Source organism: Carlito syrichta, unplaced genomic scaffold (genome assembly GCF_000164805.1).
Source record: "Carlito syrichta isolate Samal-C Ts95f unplaced genomic scaffold, Tarsius_syrichta-2.0.1 Scaffold305409, whole genome shotgun sequence".
NCBI lineage: Eukaryota > Metazoa > Chordata > Mammalia > Primates > Tarsiidae > Carlito > Carlito syrichta.
In genome coordinates, this window is record NW_007249505.1 from 636,430 (window position 1) to 654,770 (window position 18,341).

At 40.7% G+C, this 18,341-nt stretch overlaps 1 protein-coding gene across 1 annotated transcript in view; it reads left to right on the forward strand.

Moving 5' to 3' along the window:
- The window catches only part of ALLC (allantoicase), an 80,115-nt gene that overhangs the window by 38,887 nt on the left and 22,887 nt on the right, over positions 1-18,341 (forward strand). The window contains exons 4-7 of the mRNA XM_008061671.1: positions 609-696; positions 2,594-2,719; positions 4,615-4,694; positions 6,278-6,410. Of these exons, the coding sequence (XP_008059862.1) occupies positions 609-696; positions 2,594-2,719; positions 4,615-4,694; positions 6,278-6,410 (427 nt within the window). The remainder of the gene's footprint in view (positions 1-608; positions 697-2,593; positions 2,720-4,614; positions 4,695-6,277; positions 6,411-18,341) is intronic.

Consider the following 18,341-nt stretch of genomic DNA (forward strand, 5'->3'; position numbering starts at 1 on the left):
TCCAGTCTGGGCGACAGAGTGCGCCTCCAACTCAAAAAAAAAAAAAAAAAAAAAAAGGTGAGGAAACTTGCTTAGCTCTTCATCTAAGCAGGCTTGGTAGGAAACTTCACGGGACTTTGGAGCCTGGGCGTTTTCTCAGATGGGTGCAGAGCTGTCCAGAGCATGGGATTTAGGTGTTTAACTGTGCCCTGAGCACCCAGGTTACTCTTCATATGACATTGGCAAATTAGTTGTTAAACAGTCTCTCCTGGCTTGCTTTCAGCATCTAACTAGCTTCTCTTCCTTGTGTTTAGCACCCGTGTAGGTTGCTATTGGGAGTTGCCCATGGCATTACCTGTGATGTGGCTTTATCTATTGCTATTAGTGGTCAATTTTGTGTGCTGAGGACCACAAAGAAGTAAAATTCCTTTCTCCACAGATGATTCAAAAATAGGGAGGCATCCCTTGATCTGGAATAGGCCAGCTGAGCATAAAGGTGGGGGGTAGAGACTCTTCCAGACCCCTGTTTGCAATGTTTCTCTGGCCCTGTGGGACAGAAGTTGGCATGTTGGGAGCCCAGGCTATCGCATTAATATGAATGATCGCCTTGTTGTATGTCTTTGCTCTAGAGTGACAATCCGATTTTTAAAGAACATGAGTATACTGAGTTTGGGAAATGGATGGATGGATGGGAGACCAGAAGGAAAAGGATTCCAGGTAATAAGATGATGACTTGCTCATTGCAGTGCATTCAACACTGTAGAGTTAAAAAACAGGAAAAAAGCTGGGGTCTATTTTGAATATAAGGTCCTTGGAATACTCTGTAATCTTGGGGGTCCCTGTTTGGACATCAGGCTCTGAGATCCCTTGTCATTGATACACCACCAAGCAAAAATGAGGGTGGAAACATGTTTTTAGGAAAATGAAAACACTGGTGAGGGCTGTGGATGAAAGGGAAGATCATGCCACATGGCAGGCATTATTTGCTAAGTGTATTTACACTGGAGCCTCACAACAACCTTCTAAAGAAGATGTTTCAGCCGGGCTCGGTGGCTCAGCCTGTAATCCTGGCACTTTGGGGGGCCAAGGCGAGTGGATTGCCTGAGCCCGTGGGTTCGAGACCAGCCCGGGCAACTTGGTGAGACCTCATCTCTACAATAAAATAAAATAAAAAAATTAGTTGGGCATGGTAGCACGCACCTGTAGTTCCAGCTACTTGGAAAGCTGAGGCAGAAGGATGGCTGGAGCCCAGTGAATCGACGCTGGGGTGGCAGTGAGTGTGACACTACACTCCAGCCTGGGTGACGGAATGAGACTCAACTCAAAAAAAAGTTTCATCCTCATTTAATCACCAAAACAGATTTGTTGACTCAGCCCAGGTCACACAGCTGACAAGATAAGCTGGGAATTGAATCAAGGTCTGTCCTATGCCTCTGTACACACTATCTGTCACCTTAGGATGTGATTTTTATTCATTGCTACTCGTCTGTCTCAACCAAAACATACCTTTTGAAGTTGAAAAAAAGTGAACAAATCCAGGAATTAGGTTGATAACTGGATTTTTTTTTTTTTTTTTTTGCTGCTGTCTTCAGTATTGCAGAAGTATTAGATATTACTAACTTTCTAAGTTTCTATAGTACTTGAGGCAGTATTATAGTGTAATAAATATGGACATTTTAAGATGGCTTTGTATCTGGCAGCAAATAACCAAGAACTACATAGTGATATTCAAGACTTTGGCAGACACAAAGCAGGGCATTCTCAACATGGGGTGTACGGGAGAACCAGTTCTACTACCTGCTGAGCTGGGCCAGGTGTCTTTCTTCCTTCCTTCCTTCCTTCCTCCCTCCCTCCCTTCCTTCCTTCCTTCTTTCCTTCCTTCGCTCCTTCCTTTTTTCCTTCCTTCCCTCCTTCCTTTCTTTTTCAGTTGAGGGCTCATTTTGTGGCCCAGGTTGGAGTGCAGAGGCACGTTCACAGCCATCCCAGCATTGACCTGCTGGGCTCTGGTGATCCTTACACCTCAGCCTTCCAAATAGCTGGAACTACAGTTATGCGCTACCATGCCCAGCTAATTTTTAAAATTTTATTGTAGAGATGAGGTGTCACCAAGTTGCCCAGGCTGATCTTGAACCCGTGGGCTCAGGCAATACACTCTCTTTGTCCTCCCAAAGAGTTGGAACTATAGGCTGAGTCATGGAGCCCGATCGGGCCAGGTGTTTTCTATACCATGGTAGTCATATTCAAGCTTTATGGAAGCTAATATCATTCCTGATTTATAGTTGAAGAAATGAGGTTCGGAGAGGCCAAATAATTTGCTAAGGACAGTCACAGGAAATGATCAATTTGGAATCAAAACAGGGTCTTTCTGAATTCGAAGGCTATGCATTTTCTGGTCCGACTAGAATTTAGGACTCATGTTGAGAAACGGTGCTCATGTGTGGCCGATTAGGAGCGATCTTAAAGTCATATGAGCTAAGAATGAACCCACACACGTGTTTCTGTGATGGGAGGAATGCATTCCTGTTACAGGTTATGTCCACTTTCATCCCGCTGAGTCATGTGCTCCATTCACCGCATTTACTCTAACAAGGCTGCTCTGGTTTCCGTGGCACAGGTCATGACTGGTGCATCATCAGGCTGGGAATACATGGAGTTATCCGGGGCTTCGACGTGGACGTTTCTTACTTCACAGGAAGTCATGCTCCTCGAATGTCAATTCAAGCGGCAAACTTGGAAGAAGGTGCCTTAGGAACCATTGTCCCTAGAATGAGAATTGTGGGGTCGCACAGCTCCTCTGGTCCAGCCCCCTGACAGCTCACTTTGGACATGGCCCAGCCAGGTTCATCTATATGACTACAACCACTTTACTACGACAGAGCTTTAGGACTAGGACTGCCAATAGAGTGCTCTGTGATTTTTGATCTTTAGCCTATGTTCTTTGGTCCAGTTTAAATCAAATCATTCCTACGGTCTTTAGGCCTCAGGCAGAGGCATGCCATCTGTCCCTGGGACATTTGGTGAGAAGGTTTCTGGGGAAGTTGGGAAGAAGTGGGCTGTGTCGAGGATGACCGGATGATCTGGAGCCAGGCTTGGGGCAGCTTTGGAACCAGCAGCATCACTTCTGCTTTCGACTGTCCCTGTGAGCGTGGGGAGACAGCTATTAAGGGTCTTTGAAAAGGGTTCCTATCTGCATCTTGGAATGCTGGACCTTATAAATTATGTAGCTCTATAATTAGAACTGTTCTGTGAAAGGGTTGTCCACACAAAGTGGTCCCCAAATGTCAAAAGAGCGGAGAAACCAAAGAATGAGGCAGACACGGTTAGCTTTTTGGTAAAGGGTATTTTATCGGGGGATTTAGCAGAAGTGTGGTCTTGGGCTGCCACAAGAGGTCGGTGTCTGCACTGCTGCTCTCTGGGCTCAGGGAGCATGTGCTCCAGCAAGAAGATGCTCCAGAACAGGCGGGAAAGCTGTGTGCATCCCAGTCTGTAATTCGTGGGACAACTTCAAGGTTGATGAATCCTTACACGAGGGATAGCAAGTAAAGTAGGAATCAGCAGGCATTCACGGGACTGGGGCTGATCAGAAGTCATCATAGCAGATTAACCTTTCAGATGGGGTCACTTTTGTCTCCAACAGACTTGTGTTTTTTTTTTTTTTAATGTGGAGTACAGTTCAGGGTTAGGTATACAAATGTTCATTGTGCAGGTACCCTTGTTGATGAGATGTGCCCCTCCCTCCCCTGGCAGTTTCCCACTGCTGCCAATCGCACCACCTCCCCTCCCCCAGTCTTTTCTTATAGTATTATGATAGTTGTTCAAGGTCCACTTAGAGTGAGAACATGGGATACTCGGTTCTTTGTTTCTGTGATGGATCACTCAGTGTTGTAGGCTCTAAGTCCATTCCAGACTTGTATTTTTATCCCCTTGGTCGGTATCACTTGATTTGGCTTTAGAATTATTTTCTTTAGAAACTTGTACAGTTATATATGTGTATATACATGTACTTAAGAAAGATAAATTGTATCAGTTGGAAAATTTATACTGAAAGCACAATGTGCACAGTACTTACCGCAGGAGGGTCTGTGAAAATGAACAGGCCCTGCTCCCTAAAGGTGGATGGGGCACCTGAACAGTAGATGATGATGCCAGAGACGTTACTCTACAAGCAGGAAGTGACTAATGACAAATAAGGGAAGAATGAGCAAGATTATTTCAGCAAGCCTATTAATTGTCCATGAGGGCTTCTATTTCTTAATCACCCACGTATCAATTTTAAGGATGCCATCGGGGGAGGTAGTGTTTCTGGAATTGACTTTATTGATCCAACTTTGAAAACTCTAGCAATGTGTTACATTTGTTTAAGTCTGACTTAACTTGGAAATGATATTTATTATTTTGACAAACAAATGTAATAATAAGTATATTGCACTATTTTTTGAAATTACCGTGTTAATATATTAAATATTGACAAACTTTAACGAGTGTGTCTATTACTTTGATCATCTGATACTTTGACTTACAAAATGCCTTTAGTGTTATTTGACAAAATGAAAATTACCATATAGCTCACTAAGAGAGTATATTCTGTTTGATTTTTAACCCTGACCTTAATCCTGAATGATCATCTGACTTCAGACAAACTACCAGAAATCCCGGAGAGGGGGATCAGGACAGGAGCTGCAGCCACATCTGAGGAGTTCGAAGCTATTGATGAGGTACATCTCCAAACAGTAAAGTGGGTCTTGCCACCAATTAATAGGACAGTAAGGAAACTGCACTGCATGCCTGGCTGTGCAAGGCTACTCTTGGGGACACTCAGCTCTGGCATACCTCACCTCATTTACTTACCCACTGCAACCTTACGATTGTGTCATTAGTGGTTCATTCAAGCCCTGCACAAGGGAACATCATGGTCTGCAAGAGACCTCGTATAGTGCTTCTCAAAGGGTTCGGCTGTTACCCACCTGCATTCTATTATTGGCTTCTGATGAGGTACACTAACAGAAATTGACAGTAAGCATTTAAACACTTTTTATAGCAATTTGATGAAGTGACTTTCATATCTGAGGAGTTTAATAAACAATTGGGAAAAAATAAACAATTGGGTCTTGTGTTTGTGTACATTCTTGTTTTTTTTTTTTTTCCAGTCTGTCGCCCAGACTGGAATGCAGTGGCCGCTCCTGGCCACCGCAGCCTCAGCCTGCTGGGCTCTGGTGATCCTTCCACCTCAGCCTTCCAAGTAGCCAGAACTACCGGCGTGCGCTACCACGCCCGGCTAGTTTTTGGATTTATTGTAGAGATGAGGTCTTGCCAAATTGCCCAGGCGGGTCTTGAATCCGTGGGCTCAGGCAATCCACTCGCCTTGGCCTCCCAAAGTGCTGAGATTACAGGCTGAGCCACAGAGCCCGGCCATTCTTGGGTTTTCTTTTTTTTTAGGTTATTTGTCTAGTAATTAATTTGTATTGTGTGTTTTTTTAATGGTTTTTTGTTATTGTTTTTGTTGAACTTTCACTCTGCTGCCCAGGCTGGAGTGCAGTAGTACGATCAGGGTTCACTGCAGCTTCGACCTCCTGGGTTCATGTGATCCTCCGCCTCAGCCTCTTGAGTAGCTGGGACCACAGACATACCACCATGCCCAGCTTATTATTATTATTTTATTTTTGCAGAGACGAGGTCTTGCTATGTTTCCCAGGCTATTCTTAAATTTCTGGGCTCAAGCAATACTCTTTCCTTGGCCTCCCAAAGTGCTGGGATTATAGGCATGAGCCACTGTGCCTGGCCTGTATTATGAAAGTGTTGATCCATAACAGGGAAATAAATAACAGCAACAACTGTAAGCAAGTCCTTCAATTTGAGCAGCACCAACCTAGAGAGAATTGTTGCAAGGTTTAAGCCAACCAGTTTCTCAAGATCTCATGGTCCATGAGAATAGCTTCGATTTTTATTTGAATGTTCATGTTACTTTCTGGTTTCTCCTAAGAATCCTCAAGATGAAGCCATTTCAAGAGGTCTGAGATCTTGTCCTTCACTCAGAAGCCCCTGCCACCATACCCACTGGCTAGTATGACCAGTGAAATGAAAAAAAAAAAAAAAACAACCTCACAGGTCTTTATTCTGTTTATTATTAGATCTGGGGCTTAAGCTTCACTATTCTTAATAAAGTATTCTATTAGGCATCCATCATTAATTTTTATTCCAAAGTATTTCTACTCCTTAAGCCCCATGGAGGCACTAGGATGAGAGAGTTTATTGTTCCCAGTAGCTATTACTATGCTAATATTTTTATATTTATTGCTAGCTAAAATCCAACGACTGGGATTGCTTGGTTCCCATGACAGAGCTTAAGCCGCAAAACCCTGCTTCCAGCCACAACTATTTTCTTGTCAATTCCCAGAAGATATGGACTCACATCAGACTCAACATTTTCCCAGGTAGATGAGAAAGGGCTCTATCTCCAGTTTGGTGGTTTCTTCCCTTTATATTGGCATGCTTATAAGCTACAAAACGAATCACTCTTTCCTTCTTGATAACTGAGCTCTCTAGCATTTTAGGATAATAATTTGCCATTTTGTACTCCAGGAAATTCTTGTTTTACTTTGCCCATCAATAAGTAGTTGTGGAGGAATTATCAGGTAAATTGGGATGTGGTGGAACTAAGTTGTTAATTAAGTTAGACAGGTTCTAAACATTTCTATTTTAGAGATGTATGAGTAGTTGAAGTTTTATGTACAAATGACTCATTTTATCTTATTTTTAGTACCAGCTTTATTGTGATATAATTCACATAACATGTAATTCACCTATTTGAAGGATGCAATAAATGGTTTATAGTATATGCACAGTTATGTGCAACTACTACCACCACAATTTTGCCTTCCAAGTAGCTGGAACTACAGACACGTGCCACCATGCCTGGCTAATTTTTTATTTATTGTAGAAATGAGTTTTCACCAAGTTGCCCAGGTTGGTCTCAAACCCATGAGCTCAGGCAATCCTCTCACCTTGGACTCCCAAAGTGCTGGGATTATAGGTATGAGCCACCGTGTCAGACCCTTAGAACATTTGTATCACCCCATAAAGAACCCCATGTCGCCGGGCTCGGTGGCTCAGCCTGTAATTCCACGCCTTTGGGAGGCTGAGGTGAGTGGATTGCCTGAGCCGGCAGGTTCGAGAACCACCTGGGCAGTGAGACCTCATCTCTACAATTAATCAAAAAATCAGCTGGGCGTGGTAGCGCATGCCTGTAATTCCGGCTACACGGAAGGCTGAGGCGGAAGGATCGCTGGAATCCAGCAGGCGAGGCTGCGGTGGCCGGGAGCGGCCACTGCACTCCAGTCTAGGTGACCAAGTGAGACTCCAACTCAAAAAAAAAAGAACCCCATGTCCTTAAGCTACCACCCTCCATCTTCCCCAGCCTCAAGCAACCACTAATTTACTTTCCCCCTGGATAGTTTTGGCCATTTTAGTCATTTTATATAAATGGAATCATATAATGCTAATCTTTCATCTCTTCTTTCACTTAGCATAATGTTTTCAAGACTCATCTATATTGTGATGTGTATCAGTTCTTTATTTCTTTTCATGGCAGAACAGTTTTCCATTGTATGGATGTACAGGTTGAACATCTCAAATTCAAAAATCAGAAAGCCAAAGTACTCAAAAATTAAAAACTTTTTGAGTGCTGAAGTGATGCTCCAAGGAATTGCTTATCAACGCATTTTGGATTTCAAATTTGGGATACTCTACCCGTAAATACAATGCAAATAGGGGGCACCCCAGAAAAAACCAGAATTATTTTTTGGAGGGTGAACCCCTTGTAGTACAGGCTTCCCCTGCTAGGTAAGTGTTCTAGGAACCCATTGGCATCAGTGTACCAGCTAGAGGTTGCATTCTGCTTCACCGAATTTTTTTTTGTGTGGAGATTCTTTCAACGCATTTGCCCGTTTTATGATAGGTGATTTATGAGTACACCTGCCCACACAATGCTAAATGTTTAGCAGTTTTTGACAAAAATGACATGACCTCCATACCCCGCCCTCACTATTCATCTGATCTCTCCTTGAGTGACTGTTTTTCCCTTCAAATATGAAAAAAGTTCTCAGAGGGAGCACTTTTGCTGATGTGGAATAGGTGAAACAAAAAGTGGCTAAGTACTAAAAGACGTCAAAATTGACAAGTCCAAAAATTGTTTTGCAGTGGAAAAAGTGTCTTGATAGGTGTACTTGATGAGTCCTTGAAAGGTGACTGAAGTTTAAACATGTAAGAATAAACATACAATTTCAAAATAAATAAATTCTGGGTGTTTTTAGGTCCCCCTTTGTATATCCAAATCTAGAAAATATCCAAGATCTGAAACACTCTTTGATTCCAAGCATTTTGGATAATGGATGCTTCAACCCGTACCACATTTTGTTTATTCATTCATCAGATGACAGACATTCGTTTCTGCTTGTTGGCTATTGTGAACAATGCTGTTGTAAACATTTGTGTACGAATTTTTGGGTAGATATATTTTTGTCATAAGTCTTGAGTATAACAAAGATTGGAATTGCTGGATCATATATATATATATATATATATTTATTTATTTTTATTTTTATTTTTTATTTTTTATTTTTTTTGAGTTGGAGTCTCACTCTGTCGCCCAGACTGGAGTGCAGTGGCCGCTCCTGGCCACCGCACCCTCGACCTGCTGGGCTCCGGCGATCCTTCCGCCTCACCCTTCCGAGTAGCTGGAACTACAGGTGCGCGCTACCACACCCGGATAATTTTTTTTGATTTATGTAGAGATGAGGGCTCGCCAAGTTGCCCAGGCGGGTCTCGAACCCACGGGCTCAGGCAATCCACTCACCTCAGCCTCTCAAGGCACGGGATTACAGGCTGAGCCACCGAGCCCGGCTGCTGGATCATATATTAGCTCAATGTTTAACTGTTTGAGGAACTGCTAGACTTTTCCAGAATGGTTGCTTCATACAACATTCTCACTAGCCACATGTGAAGTGCTGACTTCTCCACACCCTTCCTAACACTCTTTATCTGACTTTTTGTTTATAGTCACCTAGTGACTGTGATGTAGTAACTCACTGTACTTTTGAGCATTTTCTGGATGACTAATGATGACGAGCATTTTTTCATGTGCTTATTGGCTATTTTCATATTTTTTTTGAAAAGTGTTTCTTTGGATCTTAATTCATTTGTCCTTTATTATTGAGTTATATGAATCCTTTATATATTCTAGACACAAGTCTCTTATCAGATGGAAGATTTTGCAACTATTTTCTCCCATTCTGTGGAATGCCTTTTCACTTTCTTGAAGTGCCTTTTAAAAAAAAGAGACAGGGTCTTGTTTTGTTGCCCAGGCTGGAGTGCCAGTGGTACGATCACAGCTCTCTACAGCCTCAAGCTCCTGGGCTCAAGTGGTTCTTCCTCCTCAATCTCCCTAGTAGCTAGCAATACAGGTATGTGTTCCACCACTCCTGGTTAACTTTTTATATATATTTTGTTATTTTTTTTGAAGAGACAGGGTCTTGCTATATTGCCCAGTCAAGTCTCAAACTACTGGCCTCAAGCAAACCTCCTGCCTTGGTCTCTCAAAGCACTGGAATTACACATGTGAATCACCACCATTCTAGCTTGATAGTGACTTTTGAAGCACTTTTGATGAAGTTCAATAAATTTGTTTTTTCTTTTGTTGCTTGTGCTTTTGTGTCATTCCTAGGAAGTCACACATAGAAGTCATTTCTGAGGCCATGTTTTTTCTAAGTGTTTAATAGATATACATCTTTGATTAAAGACGTAAGATAATTTACTATCTTAACGGAATCTTTTTAATCAATTTCAAGTTAGTTTTTGCTGATGATGTGAGGTAAAGATTCACCTTTTTTCTTTTTTACGTAGATGAGAACCCTTGGTTGACAATATACTTCTTTCCCAATTGAATGACTCTGGAACACTCGTTGGAAGTTAGTTGATCATATTTTCAGATTCTCAATTCTATCCTATTAAGTCTGTTTTAGTAATTTGTGTCTTCTAAGAATTTGTCCAATTGATCTAAGTCATCCAATTTATTGGCATATAATACATGACAATTGTTCACATTGTTCTCTTATATTCTTTTTTCTTATTATTTCTGAAAGGTTAGTAGTAATGTCAGCTTTTTCACTTCTGAGTTTAGTCATCTCTTTCGCTCAGGTCAATTTAGCTAAAGGTTTGCCAACTTTGTTGATATTCTCAAATAATCAACTTTAGTTTTCATTTTTTGTTTTCTGTTTCATTTATCTATACTTAAATATTATTTTCTCTCATATGCTTGCTATAGGTTTAGTTTCCTTTCCCCTCTCAGTGTAATAAAATAGAAAGTTTTAAATTATTTATTTATTGGTTTATTTATTCCACTCATTTTTTTTTTTGAATTGGGGTCTCACTCTGATGCCCAGGCTGAAGTGCCGTGACACACTCATGGCCACCCCAGCATTGACCTGTTGGGTTTCAGTGATCCTTCCACTTCAGTCTTCCAAGTAGCTGGAACTACAGGTGTGTGCTACCACGCCTGGTTAATTTTTTAAAAAATTTATTGTAGAGATGAGGTTTCACCAAGTTACCTGGGCTGCTTTTTAACCTGTGGGCTCAGGCAATCCACTCGCCTCAGCCTCCCAAAGTGCTGGGATTACAGGCTGAGCCACCGAGGCCAGCCCACCAATTTTTAATAATCTATTAAATGTCTCATTTGTGCCAAACATGTGCTAAGACCTAGAGAAGCAATAGTGGCAAAAGATAAACTTTAAACATTTAAAAAAATTTTATTTTAAAATTGTGGGGTACATGTGAGAATTTGTTACTTAAGTACATTGTGTGACAGCAAAGTTTGGGTTTCTAACTAACCCTTTCCTCTCCTAGTAGTGGACATGGTAGCCAATGGGTGGTTTTGTATCCTTTATCACTTCCCTCCCTCTCTCTCTTCTTGTGTCCATGTGCCCAATGTTTAGTGCCCACTTATGAGTGAGAACACATGGTCTTGTTTTTTTATTTCTGTGATAATTCACTTAAAATGACGGCTTCCACTTGCATCCATGTCGCTGCAAATAACATGACCGTGTTCTTCTTTATGGCTGCATAGTATTCCATTATGTATATATACCACATTTTTCTTATCCAGTCCACTTTCAATAGGCATCTGGATTGATTCCATGTTTTTGCCTTTGTGAATAGTGCTACAGTAAACATGTGTGTGCAGGTGTCTTTTTGATAGAGCAATTTATGTTCCCCTGGGTATATTCCCAGGAGTGGAATTGCTGGGTCCAGTGGTAGTTCCTCAGTTCTTTGAGAAATCTCCAAACTGCTTTTCACAGTGGAACTAGCTGACATTCCCACCAACAGTATACAAGCATTCCCTTTTCCCTGCAGCCTCACAAACACCTGCTTTTTTTTTTGACTTTTTAATGATGGTCATCCTGATTGGTGTGAGATGTTATCTCATTGCAGTTTTGATTTACATTTCTCTGATGATTAGTGATGGTGAACATTTTTTCATGTTTGTTGGCTGTTTGGATGTCTTCCTTTGAGAAGTGTCTGTTCATGTCTTTTGCCCAGCTTAAATGGAGTTATTTGTTTTTTCCTGTCAATTTGACTGAGTGTCTTTGTTGGCCTTTGTTGGAGGCACAGCTTGCAAATATTTTTTTCCCATTCTGTGGGCTGTCTTTTTATTCTTTTGATGGTTTCTTTTGTCATGTAAAAACTTTTTAGCTGGAAAAGGTCCTACCTGTCAATTTTAGTTTGTGCTGCATCTACTTTTGAGGACTTGGCCATGAATTCAAGGGGCTGGGCTGTCCGGGAGGGTATTCCTAAGTTTTCTTCTAAGATTCCTATAGTTTAAGATTTCACATTGATGTCCTTGATCCATTTTGAGTTAATTTTTGTATGTGATGATAGATAGGGGTCTAGTTTCATTTTTCTGCAGGTGGTTAACAAGTTTTTCCAGTACCATTTGCTAACTACGGCTTTATTTCAGCAATGTTTGTTTTGTTGACTTTGTTGAAGATGCGTTGTTTGAAGGTCTATAGTTTTATCTCTGGGTTCTCTATCCTGTTCCATTGGTCTATGTGTTTATTTTTGTTTCTGTATCATGCTGTTTTGGTCACTGTAGCCTTATTGTGAAGGTTGAAGCTAGAAGTGTGATGGCTGGCTTCAGCTTTGTTCTTTTTGCTAAGAATTGCTTTAGCTATTTGGGCTCTTTTTTTTGTGGCTTCCATATGAATGTCAGTATTGTCTTTTCTAGGTTTGTGAATAATATTGCTGGTAGCTTGATAGGGATTGTGTTGAATCTGTAGATTGCTTTGGGTAGAATGGACATCTTGACTATATGGATTCTTCCAATCCATGATCATGGGATGTTCTTCCATTTGTTTGTCATCTTTGACTTCTTTGAGCAATTTTTTTGTAGTTCTCACTGTAGAGATTTTTCACCTCCTTGGTTAGATGAATGCCAGGGTATTTTATTTGTGTGTGTGTGTGTGTGTGTGTGTGTGTGTGTGTGTGTGGCTATTGTGATTGGTATTTTAAAACTTTAATTCTCAGTCTGCTTGTTTTTGATGTATAGAAATGTAACTGTGTTTTGTACATTAATTTTGTGTCCTGAGACTTTACCAAAGTTATCTGTCCAAGGTGGTTTTTGGCAGACTGATTAGGGTTTTCTAGGTACAGAATCATGTCATCTGCAAAGAGGAATAATTTAACTTTCTCTTTTCCTATCTGGATGCTCCTAATTTCTTTCTCCTGCCTGATTGCTCTGGCTAGGACTTCCAGTACTATGTTAAATAGGACTGGTAATAGTGGACAACGTTGTCTTGTTCCATTTCTCAGGGGGAATACTTCTAGAGTCTGTCCACTAAGTATCGTGTTGGTTGCAGGTTTGTCATAGATGGCTCTTATTATTTGAGGAATATCCCTTTGATGCCTAGGTGTTTGAGGGCTTTTATCAAAAAGCAATGTTAAATTTTTTTTAATTGAATGCCTTTTCTGTGTCTGTTGAGATAATCATGTGGCTCTTGGTTTTACATGTGTGTATATGGTGGAGTAGATTTATTGACTTGCATGTGTGCAATTAGTCTTTTATTCTGAGAATGAAGCCCATCTGATCATGGTGAATGATCATTGTAATGTGCTGTTGAATGTGATTTGCTAGAATCTTTTTGAGAATTCTTGTATCTATGTTCAGAGTGTATCAGAGAAATTGGCCTGAAGTTTTCTTTCCTTTTTGGGTCTTTGCCATTTTTAGGTATCATGATGATATTGGCTTCATAGAATCAGCTAGGAAGGATTCATTCCTTCTTGATTGCTCGGAATACTTTCAATAGGATGATATCAGCTCTTCCTTGTACATCTTGTAGGATTTAACTGAGAAATCATCTGGCCCAGTGTTTTTTTTGGCAGGGAGGTTTCTTATTATTGAGTCAATTTCTTGGATTGTTAGTGGTCTTTCATTGTTAGGATTTCAATTTCTTTCTGTTTCAATCTTGGGAGGTTGTGTGCTGCCAAGAATGTCTCCATTTCTGCTAGATTTTCTAGCTTATTCATGTACAGATATTTTTAGTAGTCTCTTAATCATTTTATTTCTTCAGGGTCAGTTGTAACATCATCTTTTTTGTTTCAAATTGTGTTTATTCAAATTATCTCTCTCTCTTTCTTTTGTTAATCTTGTTAGGGTCTGTCAATCTTATTTATCTTTTCAAAGAATGAACTTTTCCTCTTGTTGATCCTTTGTATTATATATTTTTTTGGTCTCTGTTTTATTAAACTATGAGCTTATTTTGATTATATCAGTTCTTCTCTTTGGAATTGGGTCATTCTTGTCTTTCTAGCTCCCTTAAGTGTGATGTTAGATTGTTTACTTGGGATTCTTTCTTTCTCTCTCTCTCTCTCTCTCTCTCTCTTTCTTTCTTTTATCTCTCTCTCTCTCTCTCTCTTTCTGTCTTCCTCTCTCCCTCCCCCTCTCCTTTCTTCCTTCCAAGTCAAGGTTTCAATTGGTCACCTAGGATGTAGTGCAGTGGCGCAATCAGGGACTCACCACAGCCTCGACCTCCTGGGCTCAGACAATTCTCCTGTCTCAACTTCTCAAGTAGCTGGGACATGCCATCATGCCTGGCTAGTTGATTTTATTTTTTGTGGAGACGAGGTCTTGCAATGTTGCCTAAGCTGATCTTGAACTCCTGGCATCAAGCAATCTTCCTGCCTTGGCATCCCAAAGAGCTGGGATTATAGGTGAGAGCCACCCCACCTGACTGAGATTGCTCTATTTTCTTGATGTGTGTTTGCACTGTTATAAACTTTCCTCTCAGCAATGTTTTCATGGTATTCCAGAGATTTTGCTATATTGTGTCTTTGTTTGCATTTGTTTTTGGGAGTCTTTTTATTTCAGTCTTGATTTCTTTGACAGTCCAAAAGTCATTCAGAAGCATGTTGTTTAATTTCCATGTATTTGTGTGTTTTTGAGGGGGTTCCTGTTGGTAATATTTATTTTAATTCTACTGTGGTCTGAGAGGATGCTTGGTATTTTGACCTTTTGAAATTTGTTCATGCTTAATTTATGTTTGAGTATGTGGTCAGCCTTAGAGTGTGTTCCATGTGCTGATAAAAAGGATGAAAATTCTGTGATTGTGTGAAGTGTTCTGTAGATGTCTATTAGATCCATTGGTCCAGTGTTGAGTTAAGGTTCTAGACTTCTTGGTTAGTTTTCTGCCTTGATGATTTTTGTCTAAGGTTTTAGCAGGATATTGAAGTCTATGATGATTACTATTATTGTTGTTATTATTATTATTATTTTTCAGATTAGAAAATGCAGTTTATTTAGGAAGTAAATTACAGAGAGTGAAGAGAGAGGAGATTCACCTCTCCAAGGTAGTATTGGGAACCAAAGTTTAGAAAAAATGTTGGCAGCCATAGCTCAAAAAGTATATGGCCACATCAGAGTTTAGTAAAACAATGGTCTATGATTATTATTTGTGGCTATTTATGTTCTCTCTTGATTAGCAATTGTTTTATAAATCTGGGTGCTCCTATGTTAGGTGCATATACAATCAAGATGGATATTTCTTTTTTTTTTTGAGTTGGAGTCTCACTTTGTCACCCAGACTGGAGTGCAGTGGCCGCTCCCGGCCACCGCAACCTCAACCTGCTGGGCTCTGGCAATCCTTCCGCCTCAGCCTTCCAAGTAGCCGGAATTACAGGCATGCGCTACCACGCCCGGCTGATTTTTTAATTTATTGTAGAGATGAGGTTTCGCTGCCCAGTCGGGTCTTGAACCCATGAGCTCAGGCAATCCACTCACCTCAGCCTCCCAAAGGGGTGGGATTACAGACTGAGCCACCGAGCCCGGCGACATGGGTTCTTTATGGGGTGATAAAAATGTTCTAAGGGTCTGACACGGTGGCTCATGCCTCACACATTCCTTGACCAAAGATGACCGTGTTATTACTTTTATGTCTTTGGCCAGTGAAAGGGTGATCTTTGATCTTTGGCCTTGACAAGGAACCTGAAAGTTTATCAGACATTATTATGCTAATCCATGAATCGAAAGGTTGGGCTGTCCTGGTCTTGCATCTGATGGAGATTTGCTGAGGGGGGATGGGATAGGCTATTGCTTGTCCTGCAGTAGAATATCTGAACGCTTTCTAATGGTTATGCTGAGGCAAAAGGATTAAACCAAGAATAAGCGAAGTTTCTTTTAGGTTTCTATAGGTACCACCTTTCATTCCCACCTCTTGCTATTTAGAAAATATTCTTATTTGTAACTGGGAACAGGGACGAAGGTCAGGCTTCTGTAGTTACTACTTGCTGCACATGGGGCATAGAGCTGTCCCTACCTGTCTAGAGCACGAGGAGGGGATGAGAGGATAGGAGCCCATGATGTTAAGTATTTTCAGTATTTGTATCCTAAGTATTGACCATAAGAATTAATATTATTATAATAAAGGCCATTATAGCCACTGTTGTAACAAAGTTTTTGATGTCTAGTAAAATGTATTTACAGTCATCCCAGTGGGTTGATACCAACTACAGGAGTCCAGGCAGTTCTCACTGTTGCACCAGTAAATTCCTGAGTCCATATGTAGACGTCTGTCTCCGCAGCTTATCTTTTAACTTTTTTGGGTTGTGATAAGAATTTATAGACAGTTAGAAGGATTTTTGCTAATGACTTAAACAAGGAAATACAGCTACTTTGACAAAGTTCGAAGAAAAATTTAAAACATTTGGTGATATGTAGTTAGGTTGTAACTTAAACTGAGAATTTAAAACAGGTAAACATGGGCAAGAGAAAACAATTTCCTTTGTTTTTATAATATGTTGATTAATAATCCTTGTGCCTAGAAGAGATTCCAAAATCGTTAGTAATTTGGCACTCAAAAGCACTATAGCCTATCACAAATTTCTGTGACTAAAATTAATCTACCTGGTCTGCAGTCTGTTCGGTAGAGTGAGGGGCGGATGTTGCTTCTAGGGCTTGTTTCTTACCCCATCCTAAAGAGACTGAGTGAGAACCTTAAGGGTTTAAAACAAATTTTTAATAAAGCCTAATGTTATAACACTAGATTATAGTAGTTATTGTAAAAGTTGCTTATTTAGCCAAAATGTTAATCCAAAGATTTTGAAAAGAAAAAAAAAGAAACCTTTGCATTTTGTAAAAAAGACAGTAGGAAGGGCTAATTTAATTTTATCTCTTCCTTCCCTCCTCTGTTGTTTAAAGGAGAAAATTCTTTTGGATAATGTTATTTGACTTCAACATGGATGGCCAGGACGAAAAGGCTGGCACCTATATTAAATTAAGAAATTAATTTAGGTTCCAGTGCCCTATTTACCTGGGGGATTGTTGGGGTGATGGTGAACCAGTGCCAGGAAGTTTAGCACAATTGCCTCCATAAGTGGCCACCATTTGTGAGTCAAGTGTTCTTTCCTCTCTTCAAAAGAGAGTGCACCTGCTTCCCAATGGCTTTTGGGCCTGCACAGTGAACAAGGTCCAGGAGGTTAAGGCTTTTTATAAGGCAACTATGCTTTCAGTGCCCCCATAGACTGTACCCATAAGCAATGGACACCATCCCCTTAGCAGGTTTGTTCTAAGCAGGTGTCTGATGGGCAGTTGGAGTTTTGTCACTAATGGGACTGCCAATTGGGGTGCTTCTTTGGCCCTCTTGTTCTGCAGCCCTCCATGTTGGCACCCTGTTGCTTTTCTAGTGTCTCAGCTAGAAAAACACTCAAAAGTTCTTTTTTAATAGGCTATACATTAGACATTTTGATTATTTCTGCTTGTAACAGTTTGATGTAAAACCCTTTGGAATGAACAGACCACATGGATATGAAATGATCTGTACCTGCTTATTTATAATTATGAACAGGCAAAGTTGTTAAAAACCCTTATGAATTACTAAATTGTAGTCTTAGTTGTAAGATGTGGACAATTAGGCGAGAGTGATCAGTTCCCATCCTTATTGAGCTCACACATAGTATCCAGTATTGTATCCAGGAGAAATACTAGGCTTAGTAAAAGTGACTTAACCAGGTGGGAATGGCCAGTTCCCAAACCTTATTATGTCACGCAGGGTATTTAGCATTTAAAGCTTTACCCTTAGCCGGGCTTGGTGGCTCAGCCTGTAATCCCGTGCCTTGGGAGGCTGAGGTGAGTGGATTGCCTGAACCCACGGGTTCGTGACCCACCTAGGAAGCTTGGCGAGACCTCATCTCTACAATAAATCAAAAAATTAGCCGGGTGTGGTAGCATGTGCCTGTAGTTCCAGCTACTTGGAAGGCTGAGGTGGAAGGATCGCCGGAGCCCAGCAGGTCGAGGTTGCGGTGGCCGGGAGCAGCCGCTGCACTCCAGTCTGGGCGACAGAGTGAGACACCAACTCAAAAAAAAAGAGGGTGCTAGTTAGACACAACAGGTGATTTAAACTCTTGTTTATAAAATACAACTTTAGTGAGCCTGATATAACAAACAGTGGTGTTATTTAGCACTAATGTGTTAACACATGGTGAAGTTGGAAGTAAAATTTTACTAAAGCACTTGCAAGTTTGGTTGGAAAAACAGATTAAAATTGCAATTGATCTTTTTTGTAGTTAGTTAACAGGATTTACATGATCCTTTTACTTTGTCTGGGAAGAAGGTTGATATAGTTCCAGTTTAAATTTAACTTGAGAGAGATTTATCATAAGAAAACAACAAACAAGAACTTTAGTATCCTTTTGTCCCAGCCACCCCCGCCCCAGAAGAAACCTGTTAAGCCATATGGAAATCTGAATGGGTTTCCCAAGTACGCTGGGGGTGATGACTTGTTGCAGCTAGTAGGGCTGCCACCAGGGGGTTATCAAGCAGTGGG